The sequence below is a fragment of the Choloepus didactylus genome, chromosome 1 (assembly GCF_015220235.1).
Source record: "Choloepus didactylus isolate mChoDid1 chromosome 1, mChoDid1.pri, whole genome shotgun sequence".
NCBI lineage: Eukaryota > Metazoa > Chordata > Mammalia > Pilosa > Megalonychidae > Choloepus > Choloepus didactylus.
Genome location: NC_051307.1, coordinates 177,608,844 through 177,627,235, shown reverse-complemented (window position 1 = coordinate 177,627,235; position 18,392 = coordinate 177,608,844). Strand labels below are relative to the sequence as shown.

General features: G+C 41.1%; 2 protein-coding genes across 7 annotated transcripts in view; one reads left to right on the top strand and one right to left on the bottom strand.

Annotated features, from left to right (window-relative positions):
- Positions 1-4,941, top strand: part of TOP2B (DNA topoisomerase II beta) — a 59,051-nt gene extending 54,110 nt beyond the window's left edge. For all 4 annotated transcript variants that reach the window (XM_037845917.1, XM_037845908.1, XM_037845902.1 and 1 more), the window contains 3 exons: positions 1,461-1,583; positions 3,181-3,278; positions 4,214-4,941. In XM_037845917.1, coding sequence (XP_037701845.1) covers positions 1,461-1,583; positions 3,181-3,278; positions 4,214-4,381 — 389 coding nt within the window. In that variant the 3' untranslated portion in view covers positions 4,382-4,941. The remainder of the gene's footprint in view (positions 1-1,460; positions 1,584-3,180; positions 3,279-4,213) is intronic.
- Positions 4,942-5,235: 294 nt separating this feature from the next.
- Positions 5,236-18,392, bottom strand: part of RARB (retinoic acid receptor beta) — a 783,867-nt gene continuing 770,710 nt past the window's right edge. For all 3 annotated transcript variants that reach the window (XM_037845929.1, XM_037845938.1, XM_037845948.1), the window contains 3 exons: positions 11,665-11,869; positions 10,698-10,856; positions 5,236-6,263 (listed from right to left, as the gene is read on the bottom strand). In XM_037845929.1, the coding sequence (XP_037701857.1) occupies positions 6,067-6,263; positions 10,698-10,856; positions 11,665-11,869 (561 nt within the window). In that variant the 3' untranslated portion in view covers positions 5,236-6,066. The remainder of the gene's footprint in view (positions 6,264-10,697; positions 10,857-11,664; positions 11,870-18,392) is intronic.

The window sequence follows — 18,392 nt, the reverse complement described above, 5'->3', positions numbered from 1 at the left end:
GCCAAACTTACATATAATTGTGCCTAGGTGTCTCCCCCTGAGTACCTCTTTGTTGCTCAGATGTGGCCCTCTCTCTCTCTAACTGAGCCACCTCGACAGGTGAACTCACTACCCTCCCCACTACGTGGGACCTGACTCCCAGGGATGTAAATCTCCCTGGCAAGGCAGGATATGACTCCCGGAGATGAATCTGGGCCCGGCATCGTGGGACTGAGAGTATCTTCTTGAGCAAAAGGGGGATGCAAAATGAGACGAAATAGTTTCAGTGGCTGAGAGATTTCAAATGGAGTCGAAAGGTTACTCTGGTGGACATTCTTATGCACTATATAGATAACACCTCTTAGGTTTTAATGTATTAGAATAGCTAGAAGTAAATACCTGAAACTACCAAACTCCAACCCAGCAGTCTGGACTCCTGAAGACGATTATATAATAATGTAGGTTACAAGGGGTGACAGTGTGATTGTGAATACCTTGTGGATCACACCCCCTTTATCTAGTGTATGGATGGATGTGTAGAAAAATGGGGATAAAAACTAAATGACAAATAGGGTGGGATGGGGGGGATGGTTTGGGTGTTCTTTTTTTCACTTTTATTTTTTATTCTTATTCTGATTCTGATGTAAGGAAAATGTTCAGAAATAGATTGTGGTGATGAACGCGTAACTATATGATCATACTGTGAACAGTTGATTGTATACCATGGATGATTGTATGGTATGTGAATATATTTCAATAAAACTGAATTTAAAAAAAAAAAAAAATGGAAGCAACACACACACACACACACACACACACACACACACAAAAGGCAGCCATAGTATTCAGATATCTGACCTATATATGCCTGATAGAGTTGAAAGTATCGTCTAATTTTGCAAGTCTGGAAACCTTGCTGAGGGAAGATGATCCTGGGACACTCTGTCATGTCAAGGCCATGCTCCTGCTAGGATATGCTCTTGTAGATCTAGTCAGGAGGACTCAAAGGAGGAAAAGTCACTAAATATGTGGCTGCCACTGCCGTGAGAGCTAGAGCTCCTCCTCTAAAGAAGAACCTATAAAAATGTTTTTTCCTCTGAAACATTTTAAAGGTTAGAACTGAGCATGTGGTTATACTTTGGTTATAATTATTGTGTCATATTTGCTAGTTTTTAGCCATGAATATACTCTGTTTTCTACTGCTTTTGAAGTTACTGCTTCATTCATTTTAATGGCCCTTGTTTAAAATATCCCACTTAAATTTTGCTACAGGCAAATTATGCATAATTAAAAAAAGTTTTTGTCTTTTATGAGAAGTTGTTTGCCTTTACCCTGGCACCAAGCAGAACACCATTTCATTATTTAAGACTCCTCTTTTATATCAGCAGTAAGAAAAAAATCCATTGTTATATTACTCACTTCAGCTTAATTTGATGGTAAGTATATTACATTGACCTATAAAATGGAAATTCACTTTATAGGAAAACCATCTTCAGATACAATCCCTAAGCCCAAGAGAACTCCCAAACAGAAGAAAGTAGAGACTGTAAACTCTGACTCAGATTCAGAATTTGGCATTCCAAAGAAGACTGCAACACCAAAAGGTGAGTATTGTTTTTGTGTAACCTTCTAACATACGCAGTATGGCAATGATTTAGTCCTTCCTAGTTCATTGAGTTTAGAGAAGCTGGGTACCAATTTTATTTTGAATTCCTTTACTCCTCAATAAGCAGTGTGTCTAAGAATCAGTGATGAATTAGAGTCCATGGGAAGTATAGCAATTTAGTCTGGTTACTTTGTTTACAAATCAAGGAATCAAGGTTAAGTAAGCAACTTGCATACCTAAGAATGGTTCAGAGACCTCCTGCAGCAGACTCACTGGAAGTAGTTATTAAATTAAAAAGGCAGATTACATCTCCACACTAGCTAAAATGTGATACTCATTGAAGTAGACTGGAACTAGGCCCACTGACCAGAGCTTTTTGCTCCTAGGAAATGGAATAGCTGTAATAAGGGCCATGCGACCAGTCTGCTTCTTCTCCCTGGCACTCCCTCTTTGCCTCCAGAATCTGGAAAACCCTTAACGATGCCTTAAAAAACATGTATGCTGTGAGGGTCTCTGCTCAACATTTTATCCAACTGAAGGATATTATCATCAGTGTGTTTATTTTATTTCTTAGGGGTAATTGGGATAAGGAGTTATAGACCTACATGGAAACAGGGAGAATTGGGTTGTGGAAAAGAATCATAGTGGCTAGGGAGGTCAATACTTATGGCATGCGTGGTTTGAAATCTTTATAAATCCAGAAATGCCATTTCACTAATTCGTTTGATTCAGTGTGATATCCCAAGATCCTTTAAGCTGTCTTTTCTTACTAGTGCAATCTAGTCAGCCATAGCTCTCAAGGAATTTAAGATTTAGAATGGCAATTTAGTTCCATTTTCTTTCACTGGCACCATTGTGGGATGGAGAACATCTGATCACCATTTAAATGTTACCTTTTCCCCTTCCTCCTTCAGTGATGAAAATAAGAGGTTAGGCAGATGAGAAAAAGGAATGTGGTTACTCTAGGTCTGAGACAAAATATAGATTTGACAAATAGATTATTTCGTGGTTAATACTGGGGTTTTGATTCTTAAGATTGTGCTACTGAAAGTGAGATCTGTGGCCAATGGTTGTTCCTAGTCCCTGATGAGATAAGTAAAGAATCAATAGTAGAAAATATTTAAACCTGTGTAATAATTTGGTGTTGCTGTGACATCTAAGCATGTTATTACTTTCCTAGTAATTCATGTTTTTATTATTTTTAAAAGTATTCCGTGACAAGTTGGAAATTTTTAAAAAGGTTTTTTTTCACCACACATAGTTTAAGAAGCATTTTTCTAAAAGATTTATTTTTCTGGCTCTAAGACCAGATGTGCAACATGCAAATGTTTTCTTTTATGTATCAGAGGTTTGGTCATTAAAATTTGTCACCAGGACCTTCCCACCAGTTTAAATGTATTTGTGAAATATTCTTGAGTCATGTCAATCCCAGAATTGAAATGTTTCTGCCAAATTGTTCCTACAGCATTCATATTAAGAGATAAGGATTGCAGTACTGATTGGGCATGCCAGAAAAGTAGAGCATAATGTTTTGGCATTTATCTTTTCATATTACACTTAACCATGGTTGGGGGGACCCTTTGTATCAATTTAAGGTAAAGGTCGAGGGGCAAAGAAAAGGAAAGCATCTGGCTCTGAAAATGAAGGTGATTATAACCCTGGGAGGAAAGCATCCAAAACAACAACAAGCAAGGTAACCAGGAGCATCTTTTTAATGTATGATTTTGTATGATATTCTGTAACTGACTTAGCTTGCTTATTACTATAATGGCTTGTAACATTTTTAAACCAAGCATCTCTTACCAAAAGAGGCTTGTATATGATTAAAGAATCATACTAGTAAAAATGCATGTAGTCAGGACTATTTCTTGGAAAAAGTGTGGTATAAATTAAATAATTCAGTTCATTTAAAGTATTCCATTTCATCCATTGAGCAGTAGTAGTTACATGGTACCTGTTTGAAATATTGTTTTTCAGACTAAAGAAAGAGTACTTTTTTTTTTTTTTTTTTTTTTTTAAATTGAACCCATTTGACCATGGCTAATTTTCCCTGTTAGTATGAGTATTCTCCAAAAGTATACTATGTCTTTTAGGTAAACGAACATCAGATGTCCTTTTCCCCCCATTAAAACTTAAAAAATATAAACATAAATGGTTATAGTTTATGCTGCTCTCCATATTAATTCTCACATCTCCTATGTATCTGGTCTACCTTGTTGATTTTTCTCTGCATTTTTATAAACACAGCATGCACTACAGCCTGTGTATGAGTCATCTTAGAGTCTCATGAATTCTTAATACGTACTTGTGAATAGGGACAACTTGAATTTTCACCAATCTGAGCATTGTGCATACTTGATGGGTAATATATAAGTTTAGAAATAATGGTAGTACATTTTTGAGGCTAGAAGTCAGATGTGAGTTCACCAAAGTGGCAAATTAGAATATTAATCCCTTTTTCTTAAAAAAAAATGATTAGGTAACTAATCTTTCACTTAAGTTTGCATTGAAAAATCTGATTTTAAAAGCACCATTGTTTATAATAGTTTCTAAATGTGAAATGTAAACTTTTTTTTTTTCCCTCTATTTTTTAACTTTGGGCCTTAAATCTACTTTAAAAATGTTTAGAAATCGAAGAAAACCTCTTTTGATCAGGATTCAGATGTGGACATCTTCCCATCAGACTTCACTTCTGAACCACCTTCTCTGCCACGGACCGGTAGGGCAAGAAAAGAAGTTAAATATTTTGCAGAGTCTGATGAAGAAGAAGATGTTGATTTTGCAATGTTTAATTAAGTGCCCAAAGAGCACAGAAACATTTTTCAACAAATACCTTGTGTTGTCCTTTTGTCTTTTCTGTCTCAGACTTTTGTACATCTGGCTTATTTTAATGTGATAATGTAATTGATGGTTTTTTATTGTGGTAGGCCTTTTAACATTTTGTTCTTACACATACAGTTTTATGCTCTTTTTTACTCATTGAAATGTCATGTACTGTCTGATTGGCTTGTCGAATTGTTTTAGACTGCCGTGCATTAGCACAGATTTTAACTGTCATGGTTGCAGATTACAGACCTGCTTTTTGAAATGAAATTTAAACATTAAAAATGGAACTGTGTTCTATGTCTCTTTACTGATAATGAAACTATAGTAAAAGCTCCAACACACACCTTTAAAATAAATATATTTTATTCTTTGCCAGGAGACTCCATGGAAAAAGGTAAACAGTATATGAACATAGAAAGCATTGTTAAACAATCTCAATGTACAAACAGAGCTAGTGAAAGTATATCACAGACTTGCTAATATATCAAAAAAAAAAAAACAAATTCCACTAGTGCTTACATGAGAACTAAGAAACTGACACTTGTATCTGTTAACCACTCTACTACAGTTTTCACTCTGCTTCATAGTGATTGAACAGATCAAAGAAGGCAGCTTCTCTGCTGATGCCTTTGGGAATTAATGCCTAGCCTCTTGGTATCAAGAAGGCTGGAAAAAAAAAAAAAATCCCAATAGCAGGCATGATTCAGGAAGGACACTAGAGTTACATGGTACAGGTGGTAGACCAGCTTGCTAATTATCCCATGAAATTTCCCTAATGGCTTATGGACAGGTAAACAAAAACTTTTAACACTGAAAAGTGTTTCTGCCTTGGAGGCTATCATTACTGTAAAAAATGTAATATCTTTTTTTTTTTTTAACTGTGTAGTTATGTCATTAAACAAGTAATAAACCACTTAATTTAAAGTGACATTAACAATTGAACAAATGACATTTGATTAACTGAACTGGCAGTTACACTGATACAGAATTCTCTTCTGCTAGTGCAGTAAATTTTTATACTTTTACTGGGCAACATGAATTAAAAGACGCAGTTTGAGAGCATCAAAAAGAGCAAGAACAAGCTTCCATAATAACTAATATTAGAACATCTTTAGCTTTATCTTGTCATACTGTACAATAGTCCCATTTCCTTACCTTGATTATTCTGTGAAAGTAGACAATATATTTTGAACCTTTCTTAGCTGGACATGTACAGTAGTCTACTTCATAACTTTGATGTCCTGGTTATTTTGAGTATGCAAGACAAAAGGAAAGCACCAAACATATGGTATAGAAAGAACAGAGCCATACATCTGTATGTACAAAGTCTTCAGAAAGTTAACCAGGCCGAAACTCATTTTGACTGGGTCTTTGTCATGCAATCTTGGGTGTTCAAAGAGGAAAACAGAAGCTTTTAACTAGTTTCTCGTTGCATGAAGTGGCTGATTTTTAGAATTTAAAAAGTTTGTATTTCTAGGTAAGTTAGACAGTGAGGAGTAGATAGTGATACATATGAAAACTTCTTGGTCCTTCTTGAGTGTTTGTTAATATATTTTCAGTTCAAAAACTAAGCAGCAGTAAAAATGGTTTTTCTTGAATTTTAGATCCTGGAACTGAAGGTACTGGGGGAATGTTTGAAGTAGCCAGAAATTGTCTTATTGCACCAGTGGTGACTGACTGACACCGCTGTTCTCCACTGAGCTGGGTGAGATGCTGGGACTGTGCTCTGCTGTATTCCCACTTGAACTTGGGGTCAAGGGTTCATGTCCTTCAGAATTCTCCAGCATTTCCTGAATGAGAGGTGGCATTGATCCAGGAATTTCCATTTTCAAGGTAATTACACGTTCTGCACCTTTTAAAAAGAGATAAAAGAAATCTGGTTAAGCTAAGGAGTTAAGCTGGATGACTTGGGCCCACTTTCATTTTTAACAAGGGTGTTTCCTCAGATTTGCTTATGAATGGATTGCATCATACAGCATGGTTAGTGAGTGGCTCTTATCTTTGAAAAGGATTCACTTACAACTGTAGCTGTCATAAATAAAAACATAAATATTATTTAGAATGGGAATTGCATCCCCCTAAAATCATGTTAGTAGATTACAAAGTCAGAATCAGATTGGATTCTTAACCAGCTCAGAGTCAAGGTATGTTGATAAGGGTCTCTTTACTATCTGATAGAACTTCACTCATCTTTTAAGGACACAACAGTGGATACTAATGTTCCTCTTGATAACAGAAAATCATGCTAACAATGCCTCCCAGAGGCTATTCTGTTGTCACAACATTAACACTTTTTACTGCATATAAAAGCAGCAGAGATGTGGTGACATGTTTAAATTTGGTAGCTCTATGCCTCTTATCAGTTTCATGAAAGGACAGGAGAATTTACTTACTTAACATAACTCACGAAGAGAAGCTCCTAATAAAAGACCAGAAATAAGTATAGCTTGAAAATGAGACAGTTGAAAAGATACTACTTACCTATGAATGAAGGAATTGACTTTTGAGAAATAAGTGTTGCGGTGATTAACAACAACTTGACCTAGCACTGCATTGTGCAGTACAGCAGCTGGTAGCCACATGTGGTCATTTAAATTGCTAAATTAAATGCAAAAAGAAATTCCGTGCCTCGTTTGCATTAGCCACATCTTGACTGCTAAAGAGCCACATGTGGCTCATGGCTACAGTATTGGACAGTGCAGATTATAGAACATTTCCATAAGTGGTAAATTATTTTACTTAGCACTGGTCTAGCTATATACAGGGGATGGCAGTATTTGAACAGCCTTATTTTTAAAAATTAAAGACATCATAATTATACTCTTAAACACTGGTATTGCTGTTTGTTTCTACTCTTAATTCCATGCCAAGGATGAATGCAGAAAGTCTTGGAGAGACCTCTGTTTTAGTTTGCTAATGCTGCAGAATGCAAAACACCAGAGATGGGTTGGCTTTTATAAAAAGGGGTTTATTTAGCTACACAGTTACAGTCTTAAGGCCATAAAGTGTCCAAGGTAACACATCAGTAATCGGGTACCTTCACTGGAGGATGGCCAATGGCGTCCGGAAAACTTCTGTTAGCTGGGAAGGCACGTGGCTGGCATCTGCTCCTAAGTTCTGGTTTCAAAATGGCTTTCTCTCAGGACGTTCCTCTCTAGCAAGCTTGCTTCTCTTCAAAACATCACTCACAGCTGCACTCCCTTTCCTCCCCCCGAGTCAGCTCATTTATATAGCTCCACCAATAAAGGCCCACCCTGAATGGGTGGAGCCACGCCTCCATGGGAACATCTCATCAGAATCATTGCCCACAGCTGGGTGGGGCACATTCCAGGCAAATCCAACCATCACCAAAATGCCTGCCCCACACAAGACCACAAAGATAATGGCATTTGGGGAACACAATACACTCAAACCAGCACATTCCACCCCCTGGACCCCAAAATGACATTATCTTTCCAAATACAAAATATATTCATTCCATCACAATATCACAAAAACTTAAATCATTTCAGTAACAAAAGTTAAGTACAAAATCCCATCAAAATCAGTTTAGGCTTGGTCAGTTCTAAGACATAATTCTTTCTAGCTTTGGATCTGTGAACTTAGAACAAGTTATGTGCTCCCAATATACAAAGGACAGACATTCATAGGATAAACATTTCCATTGCCATAAGGAGAAACAGTAAGGAGAACAGGGTTAACAGGAGCAAAACAGTTCCTAAAACCCGCAGGACAAACTCCATTAGATTTCAAAGTCTGAGAGTCATTTACAGAACAATGTTGCATCCTTGGGGCTTGAGAGAGCGGGAGTCTAACACTTCCTAAGTGCCTTTGTGGCAGCCGTTTTCTCTCCAAATGCTTGGGTGAGTGCTCCAACATATCCACACATTGGGGAGACCACCTTCTTGGCCCCACCCTCCTCAAACATTGGGGCAGCTCCCGGATTCCTTTCCATCTCCGGGGCACACGCTCAACCCCTTCAGAACAGTGGGGTGGCAGCCAGGCTCTCCCCAATTCCCTGGAAATGTGCTCCACCCTCTTTGGGACCTCGGGTGGCAAAACTCTTCCAGAGCATCGAGGCGGAAAGCCCGCCCTCGACCTCCAGGGCAAACTCACCCTTTCCATGCGTGTGGGCTGCTCCGCTCTCCCAGCCCTAAACCTCTTGACTCCAGACCTCAACCTCCATGGCTCTGTCTTTGAAGAAATTTTTCCTTTAATTTTTTCCTTGTCTGTCTCCTCCAGTCCAGACCGGCAATGGCTCTGTCTATAAAGATCTCGCAAAAATTCTGTTGGCTTTGCATGAAGCATGCAGGGGTCAAAGCCATCAGACAATAAGAGTTTCCACAAATCCTTTCTGGATAATTCTATCTCCAATCTTGGCTTGTACTGAAATTGCAGCTGGGTTCCATGTTTGCTAACATCCTCATGTTGGGCTGTAGCTTCTGGGATTCCACCCTCTGGAAGCTCGTAATTTTCCAAGTCATCAGACTCTGGTTTCTTTGAACCCAAGAGTTCAGTTCTAAGTTTATCTCTCTCCGCTCGCATTTTACTATAAGCTGCAAGGAGAAGCCAGGATACGTCCTCCACACATAGTCTGGAGATCTCCTCAGCTAAGTATTCCAGGTTGTTGCTTCCAGATTCTTCCTTCCATCTGACACCAGGACTCGATTTTGCCAAATTCTGTGCCACTTTAAAACAAGGATCACCTTTCTTCCAGTTTGCAACAACACATTCATCATTTCTGCTCAAGTCCTCATCAGAAGTATCTTTAGAGTGCTTATTTCCACAAACAGTCTCTTTAAAGCAGTTTTGGCCTTTTCTATCAATCTCCTCACAACTCTTCCAGAAACTCCCCCTTATCCATTTAAAAAGCCATTCCAACATGTTTGGTATTTGCAGACTCAGCAGCAAAAAGCACCCCACTTCTCTGGTACCAAAATCTGTTTTAGTTTGCTAATGCTGCAGAATGCAAAACACCAGAGATGGGTTGGCTTTTATAAAAAGGGGTTTATTTAGCTACACAGTTACAGTCTTAAGGCCATAAAGTGTCCAAGGTAACACATCAGTAATCGGGTACCTTCACTGGAGGATGGCCAATGGCGTCCGGAAAACTTCTGTTAGCTGGGAAGGCACGTGGCTGGCATCTGCTCCTAAGTTCTGGTTTCAAAATGGCTTTCTCTCAGGACGTTCCTCTCTAGCAAGCTTGCTTCTCTTCAAAACATCACTCACAGCTGCACTCCCTTTCCTCCCCCCGAGTCAGCTCATTTATATAGCTCCACCAATAAAGGCCCACCCTGAATGGGTGGAGCCACGCCTCCATGGGAACATCTCATCAGAATCATTGCCCACAGCTGGGTGGGGCACATTCCAGGCAAATCCAACCATCACCAAAACGCCTGCCCCACACAAGACCACAAAGATAATGGCATTTGGGGAACACAATACACTCAAACCGGCACAACCTCTTAGAAGGAACTCAAATACTGAGACTTCTTGTCAGACAAGTTCACTGTGCTTTTGAGGACTTCGTGAAATGTAGAGCTTAGTCCTTGTCTGACCAAGGTCTTTGGGGACAGGGTATGTTAATGGGGAAGGAGAGTGACAAATAGTAGCATATTTGGTGCCAGGGATAGCTGCTGACTTTTCTCTATACATAGAAAACCCCTACATGAATACTCAGCTGGCTCTAGGCGCTTCTGTAATTGTCTGAGTTGCCAAAAAAACTGAAAATCACTAGGAAAGAATTATCTCTCAGGAAAGGGAGGATTCCTTTGCTTAGAGGTGTGCAGAATTAGATCTGCCTATACATTAGAGCACATTGGTTACATTGCTTGAGATAGAAACTTAACCAGTAACAATTACCTAAAGTACTAATCATTTTTCTTGAAGTTTGGATGCTCAGGAAAAACTGGAGTCAAGTTTACATATGTGTGGTGAGCAGGAATGAAATGTATAAAACTAGAAAATTTAGAAGCCTGTCACATAAAGCTTTCCCTTGAAAACTATGCTTTTCTTGTCACTTGGCCATCTGAATTTTAAAGCTCCCAATCTCTTGAGATCATTGATTAGGATAAGGTTTGAGGATTTTTTTGTATGCATGTTAGGGGTACTGTTTAGTTCCTTTTGATTTTAATGAGACATTAGTTCCAAAACTTTTTTTTTTTTTTTTAAAGGCAGCTGTTAGCAAACATCCTGAATTAAAATATGGTGGTTGAAAGAAAACAACACAACCTGGTCAAGGTTTCAAGTCCATTTCATGATTATGGTGCAGATTCTAAAAACATACCTTTAGCACTGATGCTGCGGAGATCTGTGATTTTCATTAAGATCTTTGGAAACATGTGAGGCTTGCTGGGTCGTCTTTTTCTGATATAAATTTTTAGTGCTTCCAGCAATGGTTCTTGCAGCTTATCTACTTTTGTTGGTTCTTCAAGGTCCTGGCGGTCTAGATACCAAGAATAAAGTATTAAACAATTAGTATCAAGACAGAAAGGGTTATGTACTCTCCAGGCTACAGGACTTCTGTCCATAACCTTTCTTCCTTGTTTCCTTGTTCCTAGTAGATTATGAATTAATGAGATTATATGATTTAAAGATATATGCAATTGCTTTAAGCAGTCACACTTGGAAAATGAGTCTTTGGTTGAGAGCACATTGTGATGGCTTACTGGTTTTGGTGGAAGAAGAGGATTACCTCTCATGACCAGGAGGTGGCACTACTGGCCTGAATTATGATAAACCTTGGCCAGGATTCTTATGAAAGCAAGGAAATCTACTCTTTAATTAAAGCCATTACTTTTTAACCACTTATGATTCAGCCTCCTGTGATCCAGGAGAGGTCACTACAAAGAAGAAAGCCATATTTTATCCCAGGCCTTCAAGGGTTGAGGGGGATAAGCCAGTGACTTGTACTCCCACTAAATTAGCAAACAGCACTTGCAGGTCCCTCAGATCATCATTAAAATGTCCCTACGGCACTTATTTGACAATAATCTGATCTTGTGGCAACTGGAGAAATAGTATTTTGTCATTCCTTTCAGTGCATAAGGAGGCCAAATACCATTGTTTAATTTATTTATAATAGTATGGAAAAATACAAGAAACCCCAGGCATGCATGCCTGGCTTAATTCTCATGTCTTTTCCCATGCAAAATAACTCCAAAATGGAGATGAGGAATTTCCCATAAATTACATAACTGCAGTTTTTTTTTTTTTTCATGGAACCACATGAGGGCTTTCTAGGTAGTTGGTACCTCCACATATTAAGCAGATGGCACTTAGAAGGCCTGTTTCTGTGTCATCCATTTCCAAAGGCAGGAGCTGATTGGCAAAGGTGAACACAAGGTCAGTCAGAGGACCAAATCCAGCATTGTGCATCTGAGTTCGATTTAGGGTAAGGCCATCTGAAAAAGTCATGGTGTCTTGTTCTGGGGTATACCTGGTGCAAATTCTAAGAATCTGGAAGAAAGAAAAAAGTTCATTTTTGGTGGAACACTTAAGCCAGTCTGTCCTAAGAGCATCAATTAGATTTAGCCAGTAATGAATGAAGCTTTCCAGGGATATCTTGCATAGCACGGGGCACTCTGTTCCCCTTTCAGGTGTTGAATGTCTTCTCCAGCTCTCTCATTAAAGACTATAGAAGTCAAAACACAGGGGCTAAAGTTATTTAGAGAATATTAAACAGGACACAATTAGCTTTGAGAAATAGCTGTTTGTGCTAAAAGTTACTCATCATTAAATTCAAATAAACATTTACTGAGTACCTACTTATGTCCCAGGCCCTGTGCCAAGTGCTCATGATACAAAGATGAATAAGATTCTATTCTTTTCTCTGAAGAGCTAACAGTCTGGTAAAAAACAAAAAGTAAAGAAAGAAAAAAAGAGACCATTTATTAAATGCCTAGTTTAAGTCAAGTGTTATACATGTCCTATACTTAATCTTTCAAACTCGGTCAAATGAACTTTATCATTCTTATTTTAGAGATGAGGAAACTGAAGTTCAGCAAGGTTAAGTGTCAGTGTCACACAGTTAACATGTGGCTGAATGATTTAAATCCAAGTTAGGCCCCCTCTTCCATGACACCTGTGATCACACAGCTACATGGACAACTATAATATAAAGTCCAGGAGTGGAAACAGCAATGTGTTAGGAGGATATTCAGAAGAAGAAAAGCTCCAAAACAGGATAAAATCAAGGCTATATTCTTGGAGAAGAGGTGGCATTTTAACCAAGCCCTGAAGTATGGGCAGGATTTCTACTGGCAAGAAGCGTGAGTTACATTGCCACCATCTTCCAGATTCCATCCTGTATGCCCTTGATACAAACCGCGCTGTCCACCTTGCGATATCTACTGCCAAGGGAGCCTCCTGCTCACTGCACAGTGCCTCAGGGGACCTCACTCAGGGCTCAGTAAATTCCAAAGTGCCTTGCTTCTGTATATAGACAACCCCATCTCCTGTTCCCAATGCCTCATTTAATCCCATAGTGCTGCTGGCAAGGAGCTTGGTGCATTTCAGAGCACCTACGCACCCACAACCATGTTTCTGTATCAATAATCTCTTCCACACTTGACTTTCCCCGCTGAAAAAGCCTCCAACTCAGAAACCCAGATTTACTTGAACCTCAGAGAGAAATTAATACCATCTTGACAGAAGTGAATAACCCAGTGATAGGTTCAGGGAGCTAAGGGTTTTGTCCAGATGCTGGATATCCCTTATGGATGGCCACCTTAGTCTCAACTAGAGGAAGACACACATGGTCAGGAAGGTCTGTGCTCTTCCTGTCCATATGCATAGGGAAGTGGCCCATGAGGAAGAGGCAGGAACCTTCTCCCCCTCCCCTTATTCCCACCAAGCCTCATAAAACCAGAACTTTTGCCAAATACTTTATCTTGTCAGGAAGTACTGGGAGTTTGGGGCAAAGATATGTGGCAGACAGTTTTGATGGGCAAGAGCCTCATGCCCACTGGGCCACATTAACCAGTGCCCTTGTATACTGTGAACTTCCGAGATAGCGGGCTTGGAGCCGGTCCCTTTCGTAAGCATAGGGCTCTGGTGCAGACTTGGAGGAAGGCCTCAGGATGCCCTGCAGGGTAGGGGTATAGGTCCACTGTTAATAGAACGTCCATCTCCAATATCCTATTGGTTAAAACCCTGAGAAGAGAAGAGTGAATGCTGGGCAACACTCACTCCCAACATATAATAACATTTAATGCTTTACTGATCACCTACTACATGCCAGGTACTGTGTTAAGCACTTTAAGGTATTATTTAATTGTCATATCAACCCATGACTTAGTTACTACAATCACCCTATTTTACAGATGGAAAATAAACCAAAATAGCTTGTCCTAGGTCACACAGTTAAGTGTCATGCTTTGAATTCAGGCTATCTCTGAGACTGTGCCCTTAACAACACTGCTCTAGAGCTACTTCATTTCCTTCCATGCCAATATCTAAATCAAATGCCTAAGTTTAGATGACCTCTGGTCCAGCATTGATTTGGCTATCAGCCACCTTTTCTCTTGGCTGAGTGCCTGTGTGAAGTGTTCAACCTGCACAGCTAGCTATTCATGGTGGCTGACCATGTGTACATGAGTTCATAGCCCATGGCCTGGAAATAGAAAGTTCTACAAATATATATGGGGAAGGACAGTTGAAACAGCTAAACCAGGATATATTCTCAAACTTCTTAATGTTCATAATGTGTAGTCAAGAGGCACAGCGAGCTAGAAGCACCTGATAATTTGTACAAGCAGTTATCAGAACATCTCAATGATTCCACTTCGTTGGATGAGTGTCATTATCTTTCACCTCTCAGATATTTGCCCAGGGACCTCTCTGAGCCAGCCCAGCCATTTCCTCTGGGCTTCTGACTGGATGACCTATTACACTTCATCTTGGTAGATGATGGGATATGAAGCCATTCCTAATGTCAGAGCAGCAAGGGAACCCAGAGGTCACTGAATGCAACCCATACACTCCCCTGAAAACCCCAAGACAGGAAGTGTGGTATCTAAGTTCACACAAGCAATGGTGCCAGAGCCTAGAACACAGGTCTCCCAATCTGCAGCCTAATGTTCCTTCAACTACTTGGAGAAACATTAGGAAATACTAAATTCTGCCTACACAGGGAGTTTTGTGGGCCAATTATCATATGATGATGGTACAAGTTGTTAGTATGCTCAATATTTATAGGTACACAACCTCCATACATGTTTCTAATTTGGAGCCAGATAGGTACTAAATAAGTCTTTGCAGCTTTAGCATGGTACCAAGATGCGAATGCATGCAATTCTGTTCCCTGCAAGAATGAAAGTATCTTGGGATTTGTTGGGAAGGATCAAAAGACCAGGATTTAAGCATCTGCAATAGTCAACACAGCTCACTTAGAAATCTAAGTCCAAACATCTCTTTCCAGCTATTCTGAAGGATTTTCCTCCTCAAAATATTTGGATCCAAGTATCCAAGCAATGCCCTGTTGCCTCTCTTCTGGGAAAGTTCAAAACCAAACCAAACTAAGTATCAATGGTACATCCACAGAGGAAGACTGTGCGGCCTGAAATGAAAGAATATTCAATTTCTTCTTATACTGGGGAGCGTCTGCCCCTGCTGCAAAACAGGACTGGTCTGTGTGTCACAAGCATCGTGTGCACAGCTTCTGGCCAGTCCTCCCTCTGGAGAGAAAACAAGTAGTTTCATTTTGTCACACGGAAGTCAAATGCCAGTGGCAATCACCAAGCTCTTCTCCAGAATTAAAACGCCCTTTGTTTGAAAGAAGGGTATGTTATCTGGAAACCCCAGCAAGTGGTCCCCACGAGACGGGTAAAAATAGCCCAGCCAAGGCTGACTCAAGAAAGGAGGACCCTGCAGGACAAGACAAAACTCCTGTTGATGATCAAAGTCAGTCCTCCTCAGGGCAAACTGCCTTCAGCAAAGACAACTGTGTATCTTTACACTGCTTTTGGTGGGAGTGTGAGTTCTGTGCTCCCTCTGTGAACAGACTGCCTGAGCTGGAGCCCCAGATGAATCTGAGCATGTGGGACCCCCCCGAGTCAGAGCCAGGGACCTGTTCACATTCCCTCGTCCCTATGACCCCCCTCATCCAAGCCACCTTCGCATTTTATGGTCAATCCATAGCAGCCAGATCACGATATTTACAAATGGTCATCAGAGGAGAGCTCTTCCTTACTAAAATCTCTCCAAAGGCTTCTAGTCATCTTTAGAATAAAATCCAAATTTCTTCTTGAGACCTCCATGGCCTCCTCCTACCTCATCAACTTCAACTGCTCCCTCTTCCCCCTTGCTCTCTACCTTCCGAGCATGTTGGTCTTTTCTGAGTTTCCAATAATTCCTTGCTGCTGCAAAGCATGTGCACTTGCTATTCCCTCTGCCTGCTAGGCTTTTCCCCTGAACATGATGAAATTGGTTCCTTCTTCAGATCCCGGCTCAGATATCACCTTCTCAGATGCCACAGTGAAAACACTTCCTAAAACCCATTACCTTCTATTGCATTATCCTCTATTATTTTTGAAATATATAATTATTTTAAATTTTAAAATTAAGGTATAATGTGTCTCGTTGCTTAAAGTCTCCACAAATTCTTTGACATCCCTCCCTTCGAGAACCTGAGCTTAATTCTCTCCTGCCCTTGAGTGACTTTTAACAAATATGGTGGAAAGGACAGTGACTGACGTCTGATACTAGGTCAAAAAAGGCTTTGTAGCTTCCCCCTCACTCGCTCTCTATGGGATCACTTGCTGACATGCTGACACATCATGAAGACACTTCAAGAAGCCCTACAGGGAGATGCACGTAGCGAGGAATGGAGCCCTCCCATCAATAAACAGCACTAATCACCTTGGAAGCAGATTGCCCAATGCCAGTCAAGCCTTCTGATGACCGCAGCCCTGGCTGGATGTCTTGACTGCCTCTTCATGAGAAACCCTGAGCCAGAACCACCTAGCTAAGTCACTTCCAGATTCCTGACCCCCAGACACTATGTGTGAAACAGTAATGTGTATTGTTTTAAACTACTTAGTTTTGGGGTAATTTGTAACAGAGCAATACATCATTATTAAAAGATGTGCACAAATCTCAAAGCGGATAGCTGATGCAGTTTCCTTAACTATACACTGGTGTAACCACCACACAGATTGAGATATGATCTCCCCTTAAGGAGATAGTTTATACTTTGAGTACCAAGTCTTTGAAATCCAGTGTTTACCTTACAGCACATACATTGCAAGCCACAGGCATCCAAGGACCACAGCATTGGGCAGCACAGCCCTGGAGCACCACGATGATGGCTGCATTAATTCTTAGCTGCTCAGCACTAAACAGAACATGAAGGCAATCTGGGCTTAATTGAAACTGATGCTGAGGAGGAGGTAGAGGATGAGGAGAGCTAATTTAAATGAGCACTTCTTATGTACTAGGTACTGTGCTGTGTGTCACATGTATTAACTCATGTAATTCTCCCACAGCCTTATTAGGGAGGAGCTACTGTCATACCCCTTTCACTGATGGGGAAAGGGAGCCTCAGGTAGCTTCCTTAAGGTCATGCAGTTCCTAAGCAGCAGAGCTGGGATTTGAACCCAGGGTCTGAGGTAATCGCTCCACACTCACAGATAAGTGAACTGAGGCTCAGAGTCGACCTCCTCTCAATCACACAGGTGGCCAGAGGCAATGCGGCAGCCTCTATGCGGGGTGTGGGGCTCCAAGTCCAGAGCCCACTCCTCCCCAGCCATCATCTCTACTGAGTCCCTTGGCTGGGGGTGGGGGTGGGGGTGGGCTCCTGTGGCTGTGTAGACCCAGGACCCCAGGGGCCACAGTTCACATTCTGAGGTCAGGCAAGGCAGTCCCTTTTGCGTCACCAGCAGCAAGGTGCTACTGTGCCTGGCATGGGAATGTTTTCACGGGGGAGAGAGGGCAGTGGTGGCAGGACGTGGGGAGGCCCTGTGCATCCCCTGGGAAAAGCCCTTGCACTTGGAGTTGGGCAGACCAGCACTGCAGCCCCACTTCTGAGGTTCCAGCTCGGAGACAGTGAGATGTGGCCCTTTGATGGGGCCACGCCGCAGGGCCGGTGGCCGCTCACCCTGCTCCAGGTGGGTGCTGCACTCTTGCTGCCCCTCCTGAGGTCAGAGGCCCAGCGGCTGGGGGGCAGCACCAACCCCTCATAGTGGCATCCCAGCTTTCCCTGATATTTAAACCCTGTCTTTTGAATCATGAATGAATTATTCCTCACCATACCCGATGTGGTTTGATTTCATTGTAAAAAATATAGGTATTTTACAGAGCTCTCTACCAAGTCATTTCTCGTCAGAAAACTGCTCAAATTTCTCCACTTGGAAAAGGTAAGGTTGCCCTCTTTTCTCCAAAGGCTGAAAACTCCCTTGGGGAAATCCTTCAGGTCCTTGGCTCCCACCTGGGCCTCATCTGTAAAATGTAGATAATAATAGGACCCGCTGGTAGCATGTGGCGAGGCTTAACAATAACAGTAACAATACCTAAGGTGATTGAGGCCTACTATATGCCACACCCTGTTCCCAGCCCTATATCCCACCTCATTTCATTCTGTAAGGAATCCTATAAGGAAGGTTCTGTTATCACCTTTATTTTAAAAATGAGGAAACAGAGGCTCAGAGAGGTGAGGTAATTTTCCAAGGTTGCATAGCTAGTAAGTGGCAGAGTCAGGTTTTGAACCCAGGCAGGCTGGCTTCAGAGCCTATGCTTCTGTACTACCAATGACCAGGGCAAATCAAAAGGGGAGCAAGATGAATATGGAGCCATGTTTGAGTAGGAAGGGTTTGAGGAGGCAAGTACTGTGGTAAAACTGGGAGCTGGCCTGGGCTGGGTTGAAGGACCAACCAGACCATAAATCCAGGAGGGCAGTGACTCAACTCTTCTCTCCACTGTCATAACCCCAGAGCCTGGCACATAATAGGTGCCCAGTAAATATGTATGAGATTCATTCCTCCAC